This window comes from Haliotis rufescens, unplaced genomic scaffold (genome assembly GCF_023055435.1).
Source record: "Haliotis rufescens isolate VD_foot unplaced genomic scaffold, xgHalRufe1.0.p SCAF_4, whole genome shotgun sequence".
NCBI lineage: Eukaryota > Metazoa > Mollusca > Gastropoda > Lepetellida > Haliotidae > Haliotis > Haliotis rufescens.
This window is the reverse complement of record NW_025964112.1, coordinates 60,524,580-60,541,078: the sequence shown is the minus strand read 5'-3', so window position 1 is coordinate 60,541,078 and position 16,499 is coordinate 60,524,580. Positions and strand designations below refer to the sequence as shown.

The 16,499-nt window shown below is 41.6% G+C and overlaps 1 protein-coding gene across 1 annotated transcript in view; it reads right to left on the bottom strand.

The window, feature by feature from the left end:
* Positions 1-16,499, bottom strand: part of LOC124113347 (limb region 1 protein-like) — a 39,915-nt gene that overhangs the window by 13,853 nt on the left and 9,563 nt on the right. Inside the window, exons 2-9 of the mRNA XM_046473649.2 lie at positions 8,082-8,175; positions 7,752-7,782; positions 7,313-7,452; positions 6,190-6,293; positions 3,407-3,533; positions 3,151-3,219; positions 439-503; positions 83-173 (exon numbers count right to left, since the gene is read on the bottom strand). Of these exons, the coding sequence (XP_046329605.1) occupies positions 83-173; positions 439-503; positions 3,151-3,219; positions 3,407-3,533; positions 6,190-6,293; positions 7,313-7,452; positions 7,752-7,782; positions 8,082-8,175 (721 nt within the window). The remainder of the gene's footprint in view (positions 1-82; positions 174-438; positions 504-3,150; positions 3,220-3,406; positions 3,534-6,189; positions 6,294-7,312; positions 7,453-7,751; positions 7,783-8,081; positions 8,176-16,499) is intronic.

Sequence of the window (16,499 nt, the reverse complement as noted above, 5' to 3'; positions counted from 1 at the left end):
TTTCAGTGTGACATGTTATGAGCAGTGAATCCTTGATTGGACGATATTAAAACCCTGACTCTACATACACATGTATACTTACTATGGTGGTGGTTTTGAGATTTGATTTTACGGAGAAGATTTTCCTCTTCAAGAGTAACTGTGTGAAGTTCAACTTCAATGTTTCGTAAAAACTGAAATAAAACAAGAGACATAAGCTGGGTACATGAGGAACCAAAATCTATGGCGCCTTGCTTCCCTCTGTCACCTCAAGCACACAACAAACTGGTGGTTGTGATTTGAGCAAGTGAGTGAGTTAGTGAGCATGCCTTGTGCATGTATATACACATTGTGTTGGCATCCATATGTGAATGAATCCCCTTTTCTTTTGAAAGACAAGACTTTAATCACAAGGCTACACAATGTCCCCTATTCAACATGTCATGGAACTGTACATACCTTAGGTTTGACAATCAGCTGGCCCATGACGGTAAACATTCGGGATATGCCGACGGGAGTACACACTGCCAACAGGGAACACATGCTTACATCAACACACGGTCCAGCAACACATCTAATAATAACATGGTAAGAGAGCCATAAATTAACACTGGATTAAGTAGTAGCTGGAAGTACAGGGGCAGATGAACTACTTCGAGATGTGTGTCATAGTTCAGATCTTGTGGACATAGTCACTAGTGACAGGCACCTCCACATATTTGTATACATGCACTGGATCTGACTAATATACAGCTATATTATATATGACCAAAGGCAGTCATTTCTGTCTCCTATTATTATTGCACATGCTCAGAAGCCGATGATTGATTGGGATATCAAAGTAAGACTGAATGAAGACAACTACTGACTGCCACTCTGGACTTGAGTGTATCATGCAATCTGCAATATTTAATAGTTTTAATACTATACCTTTTTGAATCCCCCAGAACTTCCAGTTTATACTGTTTGAGCCTATTCTCAATTTGTATGCATATATGATGCAATATAGTGTTTGGTAAAACCCTGAAATATTAAATGCCATGTGATTAGCATGTCTAACATCTGACTTGAATCTAACCTAAAGTCAACAGACACTATCACTGAGTGAAGACCTTTTGTCAATATTCCCCTTCTCACCAACACAACACCTTCATATTTGATAGAATAGTTCTATTTAGATCAATCTACCCAAGTGTTTATTTGCCATTACAGCTGATTACTAAAACTACTTAGCAGATACAGCTAAGTTTATCTACAATTGGCTACACTGTTGCACAATACATCTGTATAAGCAGTGATTCATACCATGCATAGAGTGCAGTATGACCTATAGCTTGTGATGGCAATCATGGCAATGCCCCAGAGTGTGAATACGGATGTTATCTCCCTGTGGAGGGAGTGACTTGGGTCATGATAGATAACACTTTTTCATCATTAAGCAAAGTTACAGTTAGATGACCGCATTTACAAAGTGATCTTAACAGATACAAATAAACTCTGAAAACACTGTCAACACTGGCAGCTGTCAGTATCTGTTTCAATTGATATCCATTTGGCCCATAACACTGTATAAGACAGGTCATAACACTTGGTTATCACCTATTATTACTAACATTTGAAAACTAGTTCCAAGCATGGGGTATTCAAGCATGGGGTATTCAGACTAAGTTTTCATTTAAAGGAGCATCCAACCTTAAGAGTCTTTTATAATCCATGTGCAGCGATATAATTATTATAATGCTTCCAAGTCAGGTATGTTTTCTGACATTGGGGTTTTGGAGAAGTTCATACCTAACAGTGAGTGAGTGAGTGGGTGGGTGGGTGGGTGAGTGAGTGAGTGAGTGAGTGAGTGAGTGAGTGAGTGAGGTTTTATGTCGCTATTAGCAATAATCCAGCGAAATCACGGCGGGGAACACCACTAATGGGCTTCACATATTTTACCCATGTGGGGAATCGAACCAAGGTCTTCGGCGTGAGGAGCGGGCACTTTAACCACCAGGCTACCCCACCGCCCTTCATACGTGACAGGACTAGTGACATATGGGAGTGTCAGGTAGAAACTCCATTCATATTGCATCACATTTTTTATTATCACTATGTTATCATAATATCAAGACATGACCTGTGATAACATGGCTGCTATCAATGCTAGATGTAGGACTTAATCATTGCCCAGATTAGATGCTCTAGAACTGGGTTACTAGTGCTGCACACACAGAGTTATGTAAACAATGGTGACAAGAACGTTGGGTTGTGTGTGTGGGTGGGTGTTGGTGTGGGGAGGGGTGTGGGTGTTGGGTTGGGTGTGGATGTTAGTGTGGCTGTGTGTGGGGGGGTTGGTGTTGGTGTTAGGGTGTGTGTGTGGGTCTTGGTGTGTGTGTGGGTGTGGGTGTTGGGGTGGTAGTGGGGGTAGTGGAGGTGGGTGCTGGGGTGGGGTGGGGGTGTTGGGGTTGAGGTATGGCTGGGGATGGAGATGGGTGTTGGGGTGAATGTTGGGTACAGGGTGGGGGTGGGGGTGGAGGTGGGTGTTGGTGTTGGGGTGTTGGGGTGTTGGGGTGGGGTTGTTGATGAGAGTACTCACATAGCAGGATGTGTGTGTGTGTGTGTGTGTGGGGGGGGGGGGGGGGGGGGGGGGGTTAGTGTTGGTGTTAGGGTGTGTGTGGGGGTCTTGGTGTGTGTGTGGGTCTTGGTGTGTGTATGGGTGTGGGTGTTGGGGTGGGAGTGGGGGTGTTGGGGTTGAGGTGGGGCTGGGGATGGAGATGGGTGTTGGGGTGAATGTTGGGTACGGGGTGGGGGTGGGGGTGGGGGTGGGTGTTGGTGTTGGGGTGTTGGGGTGTTGGGGTGGGGTTGTTGATGAGAGTACTCACATAGCAGGATGTGTGTGTGTGTGTGTGTGTGTGTGTGTGGGGGGGGGGGGGGGGGGTTAGTGTTTGTGTTAGGGGGGGGGGTCTTGGTGTGTGTGTGTGTCTTGGTGTGTGTATGGGTGTGGGTGTTGGGGTGGGAGTGGGGGTGTTGGGGTGGGAGTGGGGGTCGGAGTGGAGGTGGGGGTGGGGATGGAGGTGGGTGTTGGGGTGGATGTTGGGTACAGGGTGGGGGTGGGGGTGGGGGTGGGGGTGGAGGTGGGTGTTGGTGTTGGGGTGTTGGGGTGGGGTTGTTGATGAGAGTACTCACATAGCAGGATGAGGACTCCGATGAAGGAGATGCAGGAGTAGAGGTATGGTAGGTGGATGTGCCACACATCTGAAACAATCATCTCAGGTCATGAAATCACTTCACCTGGAACATTGTTATTAGTTACATAGGAGAAAAGAAAAGTATGAATTCAAAAATTTAGAAACATTATTTCCTTTATGTTTACAGAAACATACATGGAACTTTATTAGTAAATAACATTTTGGAGGAACTAAACCATGTAAAATGCAGTTACCAAATAGTGTTTGTTTGCTGTGTTCATCATCGTTGATGAGAGCATTGGCAACCCAGGCAAGCCCCAGCACCATGATGCCAAGCAGACACAGCACAGCTAGCGCCTCCTTCACACGGCCCATAATACCCTGCAACAACATGGTATAGGTACTCATTACACCCTGCAACAACAGGGTACAGGTACTCATTACACCCTGCAACAGGGTATAGGTACTCATTACACCCTGCAACAACATGGTATAGGTACTCATTACATCCTGCAACAACAGGGTATAGGTACTCATTACACCCTGCAACAACAGGGTATAGGTACTCATTACACCCTGCAACAACAGGGTATGGGTACTCATTACACCCTGCAACAACAGGGTATAGGTACTCATTACACCCTGCAACAACAGGGTATGGGTACTCATTACACCCTGCAACAACAGGGTATAGGTACTCATTAGACCCTGCAACAACAGGGTATAGGTACTCATTACACCCTGCTAAAACAGGGTATGGGTACTCATTACACCCTGCAACAACAGGGTTTAGGTACTCATTACACACTGCAACAACAGGGTATGGGAATTACATTACACCCTGCAACAACAGGGTATGGGTACTCATTACACCCTGCAACAACAGGGTATAGGTACTCATTACACCCTGCAACAACAGGGTATGGGAATTACATTACACCCTGCTAAAACAGGGTATGGGTACTCATTACACCCTGCAACAACAGGGTATAGGTACTCATTACACCCTGCAACAACAGGGTATAGGTACTCATTACACCCTGCAACAACAGGGTATAGGTACTCATTACACACTGCAACAACAGGGTATAGGTACTCATTACACCCTGCAACAACAGGGTATAGGTACTCATTACACCCTGCAACAACAGGGTATAGGTACTCATTACACCCTGCTAAAACAGGGTATAGGTACTCATTACACCCTGCAACAACAGGGTATAGGTACTCATTACACCCTGCAACAACAGGGTATAGGTACTCATTAGACCCTGCAACAACAGGGTTTAGGTACTCATTACACCCTGCAACAACAGGGTATAGGTACTCATTACACCCTGCAACAACAAGGTACATAGCCTCTTTTTTTTTTTACTGCAACATGGTACATATACTCTTACTACCCTGCAACAACAAGGTACATATGTTCTTTGTTCCTTTAGACATGGTACACATACTCTTACTACCCTGCAATAACAAGGTACATATGTTCTTTGTTCCCTTAGACATGGTACACATACTCTTACTACCCTGCAACAACAAGGTACATATGTTCTTTGTTCCCTTAGACATGGTACACATACTCTTACTACCCTGCAACAACAAGGTACATATGTTCTTTGTTCCCTTAGACATGGTACACATACTCTTACTGCCCTGCAACAACAAGGTACATATGTTCTTTGTTCCCTTAGACATGGTACACATACTCTTACTACCCTGCAACAACAAGGTACATATGTTCTTTGTTCCCTTAGACATGGTACATATACTCTTACTACCCTGCAACAACAAGGTATATATGTTCTTTGTTCCCTTAGACATGGTACATATACTCTTACTACCCTGCAACAACAAGGTACATATGTTCTTTGTTCCCTTAGACATGGTACATATACTCTTACTACCCTGCAACAACAAGGTACATATGTTCTTTGTTCCCTTAGACATGGTACATATACTCTTACTACCCTGCAACAACAAGGTACATATGTTCTTTGTTCCCTTAGACATGGTACATATACTCTTACTACCCTGCAACAACATGGTAAATATATTCGTTATAATTTTGGGCAAAATAGTACCTGAAACTATTACTTCACCAGGAATAATATATTCTAATATCGTGGTAGTTTAATTGCAGGTTTTACGATATATATTTAAAATAATAACAACAATAACCAAGATTGTGCGGTGGTACTTTGGCATATTGTCAGATACTCTTTATGTATGGAACAATTTGACTGTTGAGGTTTCACGCAATCAAGCTTTTTCCATCGCAAAAGCAATATGTTGATTATATAATAGTCAAACAACAACACATATGACTGCTTATGAGTCAAAGTATGGCAGTTATGATATATGTATCCATTCTCTGTCAGCTAAGGTTAATTTCAAGACGGTAATATGATCATGGTTGCGGTGAATAATGTGAGTTTGTGGTGTCACGGTATGCAGTAAAGCAGACCCTGTGGAACAAGGGTGAACAGAAGTTGTAAGTATTGGAGGGACACATGATTTCGCCTAAATTAATGTTAACATCGTTGAATGAAATTTTGATTAAATTAATAAAATAGATTACAAACATAAGTCCAGATATACAATGAACACTTTTTTACACAATAAACACTTTTATTACCAGATAGTGCAATGACGGGATTAACTTGCGTAATTCAATACAGATTAGTTGATATTCTACTTTAGAAGGCAGATCATCACAAGGAGATGAAGTCTTAGGTTGGTGATCCGGCTAATGCACAAGACATCAGTGTCTTATTTTAAAATATTTATAACGTCTAAATGGGGGCAGGTAAATTTGAAAATGGGAAGCAACACTTATGGGTCACCTGCCCCAGTCTTCTTGGGTTTTAAATATATTTCAAACACTGACGGACATAACATTTTGATACAGATTTCAAGGATCAAGTTAATCATGTTAATACCTCGGCTTAACTATGAGATTGGCTTATCTATGGCTATATACAGAACCATTCCTCATTGTCACCTTCCATTGTAAGCAAGTATCAACTGGACATACCCTCTTGGACCCTGAGAACCCCTCGGCCTCTGTGAAGAAGTATGCAAAGGGCATGAGGATAAAGAGTGCTAAGTTGGAAAACCCAAAGATGTGATTCCATAGACCTGCAAAACAAAAAAATTCTGCAGATAAAATCATGATAATTACAAATGCTGCACACTAAAAACCCAGTTCTTTTGGTACGGAGAACCATCTCACTGATCATGAGGGCTGAACAGAGTTACCCACCCTAAACCAGAGAGGTGATAAGCCACTTGATATTTAGCAGCTCTTGGGGCAGAGGTAAAGCTCCTTGTTACTGATGGCAAAACAGAGTTACCTACCCTGAACCAGAGAGGTGATAAGCCACTTGATATTTAGCAGCTCTTGGGGTAGAGGTAAAGCACCTCGTTACTGATTGCAAAACAGAGTTACCTACCCTGAACCAGAGAGGTGATAAGCCACTTGATATTTAGCAGCTCTTGGGGTAGAGGTAAAGCGCCTCGTTACTGATGGCAAAACAGAGTTACCTACACTGAACCAGAGAGGTGATAAGCCACTTGATATTTAGCAGCTCTTGGGGTAGAGGTAAAGCACCTCGTTACTGATTGCAAAACAGAGTTACCTACCCTGAACCAGAGAGGTGATAAGCCACTTGATATTTAGCAGCTCTTGGGGTAGAGGTAAAGCGCCTCGTTACTGATGGCAAAACAGAGTTACCTACACTGAACCAGAGCGAGGTTAGCTACTTGACACAATAGTTCTTAGTAGCTCTTGGGGTAGAGGTGTAGCACCTCGTTACTGATGGTGGCCATGTAACAGTTACCTACCCTGAACCAGAGAGAGGTTAGCCACTTGACACAATAGTTCTTAGTAGCTCTTGGGGTAGAGGTGTAGAACCTCGTTACTGATGGTGGCCATGTAACAGAGTTACCTACCCTGAACCAGAGAGAGGTTAGCCACTTGACAGGTTATTTTCTGTTTTGTTTGTAGTTAAATGCCACACTCAGCAATATTCCAGCTATATGACGGCTGTCTGAAGATTATCAAGTCTGGACCAGAGACATGTTAAGCCACTTGACATAGTGGCACTTGGAGCAGTGGTAGAACGCCTTGATACTGATGGTAAAACAGAGTTACCTACCCTGAACCAGAGAGGCGTTAAGCCACTTGACATAGTAGCTCTTGGGGTAGAGATGGAGCACCTCGTTGCTGATGATAGAGACCGGCAGAAGCAGCACAGCCCCCGCCGACACAGAAAGTGTAAATGTACACAACCACAACCTGCAGGACAAAATGTTCATCAGTAATAAACATTCCCATCACAACAGTTTGGAGAAGACACTCTGGAGTGGGGATTAAAGTCCAGTTTCATCTTCCACACTGAATTTCATTTATATAAATGACATAATTCTCCCACACTAGATTTCTTCCTGAACGGAAGCTGTTATTGAAAATTGGTCCCCGGCGTAACGATAAAAGTTACATTGTATTCCTGAACACATCAATAGCTTATCATGTGACACATAAACTTGTTATTCTTGTAGCCATGGTTACTGCGGTAAATAAATAGAGACACTTACGCTATCCGGTACACCAGTGCATCCTCATCACCTGGAACATAAACCAACTGTCATTGTGTCATGGAATCCTCATGTTAGGAGATAACAATCAAGGAATCAAGACAATGTCCCTGATTAATTCCAATTTCCATAAACATGATAAAGCATGTTAAATTTTATCGGATATTCATTATCATCATGATCATGTAATAGAAACATTTATTGTGAGGCTTAATTAGTTAAGCAAATCAAACATGGATGAACACGGACATTTTACATTGCAAGTATAGAGTTACAGTGGTGAATAACTGATAATGGCTGAGATGTGTGTTGATACCGATGTGATCATACCTGCATACATGTCCTCAGAGTCAGCTCGCTTGCGGATTTGGCAGATGGAGGCGTAAGAGCTGACATAGAGGAGGATGAACAACAGCAGCCAGATCTGAAGCACAACCGACAGACATGTGAGATCAACTCTGTTGTACAGTGCTGGATCAACACTACATCGAAGCATGAGGGAGAGACATATGAGATCAACTCTACATCAAAGTACCACGGACAGACATGTGAGATAATCTTTACATCACAGTACAATTAGTAAGTGAGTGAGTGAGTGAGTTGGGTTGAACAACGCTTTTAACAGTATTCCAGTTATATCGTGGCGTGTCAGCTTGATGTGGGAGGAAAGCCCAAAGTGATGCAGGTCTCAAACGTTTACCACTTCGGTGAAACCCACGAGCACGGGTATGGTGCTGACAAACCTAGAAACATAATCGGGGCGAACCAGGATTCGAACCCACAATCATAGTTTTCTGGCGTCCCCAAGTGACGCAACTCTGCACAGCAAATCGTGGCGCCTTAGACGACTGGGCCACCCATGCCCCCGCAGTACAATTAACAAACATGTACAGCATTATAGTTGACTGCAGATAAATCAACTCTACATCAAAAGTTAATTTAAAAAAACATATAACGTTATTACTGTTCAGCAGTATCTTAGTTTATGTTTTTGGTGAAATGGACATTCTGCCCATGTGCAAGCCTCATCAACAACATGTCTCTGAATCCCGTACACAGATCACGTATTTGTAAATGTCTGATACAACTGTGACTTCATCTCAGGAAAACAAGCAAATAAACCTGCTCATCAGCTCTGCTGCTGAGTTTTATAATGTGGAATCCATTCTGGTTCTCACTCATTAGAACTAAACAAATAAACTCAACATATGGCAAACAAAATCAGTTGATACGGAACTAACAATACTGAAGTCCCATCAGGCCCCTCCTGGTAATGGTTGGATGTCGTGAGCTTTGTTATGTGTTGTCCTGCTCAATACTGAAAACTGCAGCTCATATCTAATTCAGGTTGTGTGTTTGAACAACAAATCTGACTTAATTATGGACGCAATCAATCGGACAGTAAATATGAAGCTGCAAATATAAGCAGTGTTTCCAACAACTGATTGGGTAGTCTTGGTATTTATAGAGACAGTGTGTCTCAAACAATCCTGATCCAATTAACTTCCAGTGGTTGAGCCTGAATGATAATCATGATAATATAATAGCATGAGCTCAAAGCCTGTGTTCACACAATTAACAGATATAGAGGGGAAAAAGATAAACTTCAAAGTTTTCTGTTTCAGCAATGAAATAGCAGCGAGGAATTTTATTTCTGTTCACAAAACCCATTAAACATGTGGTAGAAAGTATCGGGAGGGTTACCATAACAGTCTGTGCCAAAAGCTTTTCAGTTTACTTGTCTAATTGAAAGTCCTTGGCATAACGTTCTGGAGATGTAAGACTGACATATGGATTGTTAACATGGTTATTAGATCAGCTTAAGAGCACTATAACACATCATACGGGCTGTGGGCAAGGACTTGTGGCTAAAGAGGCAGACTGCCAAATTGTGAAATGTCATTTGAAAGGTACAAGGTGAGTTGAGGTGAAATTGGGTTTAATGTCGCGTCCAAGATTATTGCACTTATATAGCGACATGCATGCACGTGTGTCTGTGTGTGTGTGGCTGCTTGTACTAGTCCTGACTAATGACGATTTATAGTGCTAGCACACTAAGATACCATGCCGCAAGTAAACATGAATACCCCACTCAGACACAGTATACTGACTCCGAGCCGACCAGTCCTTGTTTTAGCCCCTTAATGCTGAGCACCAGACAGGGTAACAACAAGTACCATCTTTTAACGTATTTTGGTATGACGTGGCCGGGGATTGAACCCCGGGCCTTCCGCTCTCTGGGCGGACGCTCTACCACTAGACCACGGAGGCGGTCGAAAGGTACAAGGTACTAGGTTTGAAGGTGTTAGGATACTACCACCATTACCACAGTCACACATTAAGATGATAACATAATGATTAATACTGTGACACTACCATCACTACCACTCTTTACTATCCAAAATGTGTCACAGTCATAGCTCTCTATCCTTGGAGAGTCATGAAGTTGTCAAGCAGTGGGATGGAACTTGGACTGCAAACAGCTAACATGGCTAAGGGGCGTCACTATAATTTACAAGTGATTCAATCTGCAGCAACCAACAATCACCTGATCTAACTTACAACATATCTACTGCCACATAACCCACTACACAAGGCATGTTTATCTGTAACTTAGAGACTCAACAACCAATGGGGAAATACAATCAATCCACAGCGATGTTGTGTGACAAGTAAGTAGTGAAACCAGAAGGTATAGAATTTCACGTTCTTTCCAAACATGCTTTATCTCTAAAACATGATAAAAGGGAATGAGAATATGTAACTTTCCTTATTTGCCATTTCAAAAGATGATATAAACATGTGTTTGGCAAGATGGTATTCCATTTCAAACTGGTTGTTGATTTCTTGGAGTTCCTCTTTAAATTCAGACAATCTATATTGTGTGTTGCTTAGAGCAACACTTGTCATCATCCACTGTTTGATGAAAAGAGACTTCATTGTCTCTCCAGAGAGGTCTTGGTGTTTATCATCATTCTGCAGCATGGCCATTTGACTTAATAGGCACAGTCATTCTGCAGAATGACGATATCACTTTCTTATTATATTTCAGTGTCAAAGACTGAGCTTTCTGAATTTGAGAAAAGAGATATTTTTATTGCAGTGAAATACACTTGATATTTCACTACAGTGACCATAACACTTTGTCAGAAATACTGTCATACAAGAGTTACCTCCCTCAAATTGTCTCCCTTTATTGTACGTGTCTAGCCGGTACACAAACTGTTGACGTCCTTTTTACGTTAATTCCACATTGTCAAGGCAATTATCACTTAGTTAATATCACTTCTTGCCGTTTTTTATTCTAGCTATATGACAGCGATATATAAATAATCAAGTCTGGGCCAGACAATGCAGTGATTGATATCATGAGCATTGATCTACGCAATTGGGATACAATGACATGCATCTACCAAGTCAGCGAGCCTGACCACCTGATCTCATTAGTGGCCTGTTACGACAAGCAGTCACCTTTTCGGCAAGCATGGATTGCTGAAGACCTATACTACCCCAGATCTGCAGGGGTGGCATGACCATATGAGTTTATACCCATTCTGCAGGGAAACAATTTGACTTTATACCCATCCTGAAGAGTGGCAATATGACTTTATAGCCTGTCAGTGACCATATGACTATCACAAGCCATTCTTCATCATGACCATATGACTTTATAACCATATCCTCAAGCCATTACATGTAATAGATCCACACCTTCAAACTACCTGCCTTGTATGTATTAGATCCACACCTTCAAACTACCTGCCTCACCGATCCTTTGCAACTGTGTTGCCACCTGAAGCAATACTCTCAGTCCCTCGCTAACCATCACTGGTCAAAGAGAAGCCGAGACATGTGGATCTAACAGTTTGTGGTGCAACATTTGCCCTTTTTTTTCCACTAAAAGTGGCAACCATGATGTGTGCATGTGCTGTAACGGTAGAACATATGTTGATATGGAGACTCGACCTGATGCTTCCTAGCTCCCTCACTGACAGCTGATGGAGTGACTGGGATGTATCTACCCCATGTGACTACCTGTCTAGAATGCTTACCACATGGCAAACTGTATAAACATCTTCAGAGGGTTCAGTAGTTTGTAAACAACTGATGAAAATATTTACATTCCATACACGTGAAATACACACGCAGGGTTTTACCTTGACTTACAAAACCTGGGATCCAGGGACCCCAAATAATTAATTTTAAGGGCCCTTGCAGGCAATATGAGGGGCCTGTAAAGTAATGAAATGGTGTAGTGTACTGTACTCTCTACATTTGTGCATCGCATAAAATCCTGCACATGATAAAGCAAGCAGGAAGTATTCTATCCCCACCGTTTCTGCCTTGACAGTACGTCAGCAGTGAACCTTTGTACTGTCTTACAGGTCTAGAGGAAGCATAATCATGATAATGGAGGAAACTAACTGCGATCATCAACATGAGCAAGTGATGACACATCACCCCAGGTCATGGCAAAATGACATAAAGTAATATTGACTGGTTTTGAGATATGCTCCAAAAATAGACTTAACCCTCAACTGATTCAAAGACCTACTTTACTTTAATCCTGTGAATATAAATGGCAACATGACATTGGCAGGCTTGATGTGTTTTCTAATTAAGACTTCCTCCAAATATCAGAGCAGTATCTCCTAGGTTCCTTATCAAGCTTATTGCTCTGCTTGTCAGGGTTTGACAAATGGAAGGACATATGGACGACTGACCCCTTTTTCCCTCATCACATAGCAATAAGTTTGCCAAGTTCACTTGCAAACCTGATTCACACCTGAAAACACAGTGGTTACTAAGGCAATGGGGAGCCATGCAAATTTGTTTACTTGAGTGCCCCGCCCAGCATATCTCTCCTGTGTTAGTGCACTCTTTCACTGTGAGGAGCTGCTCCAATGTGTTCACTTCAAGGCCATGTTTACATCCCCCACACAGCTGACTGAATGAATGGGGCTCAACACACACAATACAGCCTCGCGGCCTGGTAGTTACTGGAGTATATACACCAGGGACTATATCAGCGTGAGTGAGATAGTGAGTGAGTGAGTGAAGGAGTGAAGGAGTGAAGGAGTGAAGATTTTTCAGCCATGTATTTCAGACACACTCACCTAGATCATTTCTGACAGTCACCAATCAAAGCCATAATGGCCACTCAATCACCAGCACTAATGAAGTATTGCAGCACTATGCTTCCCTGCCTTAGCAGTCTGATGTTTACATGATCAAACATAATAGATGTGGGGGTTTACAGACATGTTAGAATCACAGCCAAGAACCAAGAACACTAGTCAAATTTCTAACATCATCATTATTACAAAGCACTAGATATATATATAATGCATGCAATGTGCATGCAATGCACATGCAATGTGCACGTAGACTATGTGCACGTACATTTAGATTTACATTAATCATGTTTATCATACTAATAGGCATGTTAGAGAGTCTTTCATATGATTAACGTGATAATTATTAATGAAATGCCACATATATATATATATATAAAATGTGCACATGTAAAGCGCAAAATGCCAGCATTGATCACAGACTGTGATCCATATCATAGCCAGTTCACTGTTTCAGCAGATGCACACTTTGTGCAGTGGGCAACACATTTGAAGACAAATACCAGTAAATCATAAAGAACAGATGTGTCCAGGACTTTAATACAACATTCAAGCCCCAGCAGAACATCAATGTTAGCATGCGTTAATTATGTGATACAGCAGAAGGGGTATTGAATGTGATGATGCTCAGCCTGTGACACATGGAGGGTCTCATGGCCACGGAGGAGAGTGCTGTGACCTGGTGCCAACATGTGCTGGCGATCAATAACCAGCATACATCCACCATATGTCCAGCTCATGGGGGACAGGGGAGCTCTCACTATCCGCTCTGGTCAGCTCCTGCCACCAGCAGACCAGGTCATGCTGACCTGTGCTAAACAGTATGGGGTGTTACAGCTGACATCATGAACATAGCAGAAACATCTCAGATTCATGTATTCTGACATGAAATTTTACCACTGGTTGGTGCTTTGACAAATTGCTGGCAACAGGTGCTGCAGTTATAGGCAACATTCCAGTGCTTTATTCCAGTTCCATTAAACAGGACAAAAGCTCCCTCATCATATTCCTCTCACATTACCTATATTAACACTATTGATCTCTCGCAATGCAAATCATAAAAATTGCTCTTTGAAATAGTATGTCAATTTACATAAAATGACTGCACTACTGCTTTTTACTATCTACCATGTCTAATGGCTGATTTACCAAGAGAGAAACGGCTCATCATTGTGTGAAGCATTAATATAGCTATCTGGTGCTGTTTTACTCATTAAAACATAAAACCTTTAAAAAAGGCAATAAACATTTTTTTCAACATCTTTACAAAACTAGTCCAATATTATATCCACTTTAAACAATGTCAATCACAAGCATTGCTGGACCATGTGGATGGCAAGGTTGAAAAGGAAACTAAAGTCATGAATTTAGGAAAAAGTTATGTAATATTGTCTTGTGTCCACCGAATCTTTGGGAAATGTTTAAATCTATGTACCATGTGCACATGGTGTATTCAACCATCATAAAGCCGGTGTTACTGACTTACTGCATTTATTTTCCAAGCAAAATATTATTTGACTTACTTCACTGCCACTGTTCAGGACTTTAAATCATGAGTCATGTAACAACATCCTTTCTTTACAAACCATCACTCTTAATGAGACATGAGGGAACGATGAGGTGAAATGGGGCTTAACGTTGCTTTAAAAACTATTGTACTGATGTGCATGTACATGAGTGTGTAGATATCACTTAGATACCCTGCCACAGTTTAACATCGATAGTATCATACCCTCCTCAGAGCTGACTAGTCCTTGTTTTATTCTCTAAATGCCGAGCATATGTAAGTGTACAAGAAGCACCATCATTTAATTTCTTTGGGTATGATGTGGCCGTGGATCGAATCCCTGACATGATTCCTCTCTCCAGGCTGATGCTAAATCCACTTGACCACGAGGGTGATCTCAGGAGGGAAAGAATGTTTGCCTCAAGTGTATGGTGAACTGCAGCATGTTCAAGATGTGTCATGGTGACCCAGTGTCGTGTATGATTGTGTGCACAGCTCACACACTGCTTCCAACACGACACAGGCAGGCAAAGCCAAGTCGAAGTGAATGCTGGTTTCAGTTTCGCTCAGCAATATTCCAGCTACATCAGCAGCCCGATAACATTTTTTATTATGATGCAATTGATATCTTATTTCTGAGTCACTGTCGCAGATAAGCTGAGACACCAACTTAGGGTTGATGACATGGGCAACACTTCACAATGTGAGGGTTAGAGCACCACACAAACAGTCAGGCAACATCTGTAACCACCTGGTTGCAGTTGCACACAACAACCTTAGCGTTAGGTACAGAAATTACGATCTTCTTAGCACTAAGATTGCTTTGTACAACAGCACCCTGATCCTCAGTTTACTCGGTTCTTACAGCAGCCTTTCCAAAATCCTATTGTCAATCGGAATTACCGTATTCGTAATAAGTGCCCAGGGCGCTCTCAAAATTAGAAATAAGGGTCTCTCATAAGAGTTGAAAGATAAATTTTATGGTTTATGCTGACAACCTGAAATGTTTATGTACGACAGATAGATACTGTTTTTTTCCCCAGAATTTAATTGCCCATATTTAAGGATGCATATAACACACGAGTGCGTATTATACGCGAATAAATACGTTTTGTGTACATTGATCAATCGGAAGGGGTACTAATCGGGATTGTTCACTAGTCAATATCTTTGCAAATGTCGCTGTGGGCGCTTATTAGAGCGGGGCCCTTATTACGTCGAATACGGTATTGTTGATTGGAAAAAATATTAACGATTATCGCCATAAAAAATGTGTCATTGATAATATCTTACATAAACTATGAAATAAAGTTTAGATTTACCAATAGACTTGTTATTGCCAATAATGTCTATTGCTAAGGATGGAGAGTAATGTTTTTGTTATATCTTGAATGTCCACAAAGTAATCCCTGCATAAATGTGCCACCACTCACCAGAGAAGTGAAATATGTGGATTTCTTTCGATTTCTTTCTGCGTACTTGCTGAAAGGTACTTCTCCAATATTTATCGCTAATTGATTGACATTTAGCTAACGATTATCAATCTCTATGATCTGTATCGATAACCAGCCCTAGTTATTATGTTGGCTATTATTAGCCGAGCAGCACCAAACAGAATTTTACTAGTTATTATCCAGTAATGACACTCTGCGGTAGAGACTAACAGTTTTCTTCCACTAGTTCCTACAATGATAACATATAGCAAAACCTTCAAAAAGGCATTTTCTACTTGTCTTTATGATACTTTAACCATTGGTCAGTTTGGCAAGGACTACAGGACTAGTGCCAGTTTCTAACGCTGACTCTGTAATTACCACACACTGGAGTGGTCATGAGACTGGCACACACAACAGTAGGCATCATTAGTGGAGGCCGATTGTCGATTGTCGTGGACAATAGGACTGATGAACAAAGTGCAACACTTCTGTCAAACACTCCTCAAACAAGCATTGTTCTCACACAGCTTGCATGAGACTTGTCAAATAATATTTCAAAACATGTGGAGAAAATAAATTATATCATGTACATTGGACCTTAAGTGAGAGTAAATAAAAGTAATAAATGAAACTTATCATGGTACATGTACTTGTCACAGAAATATTATGT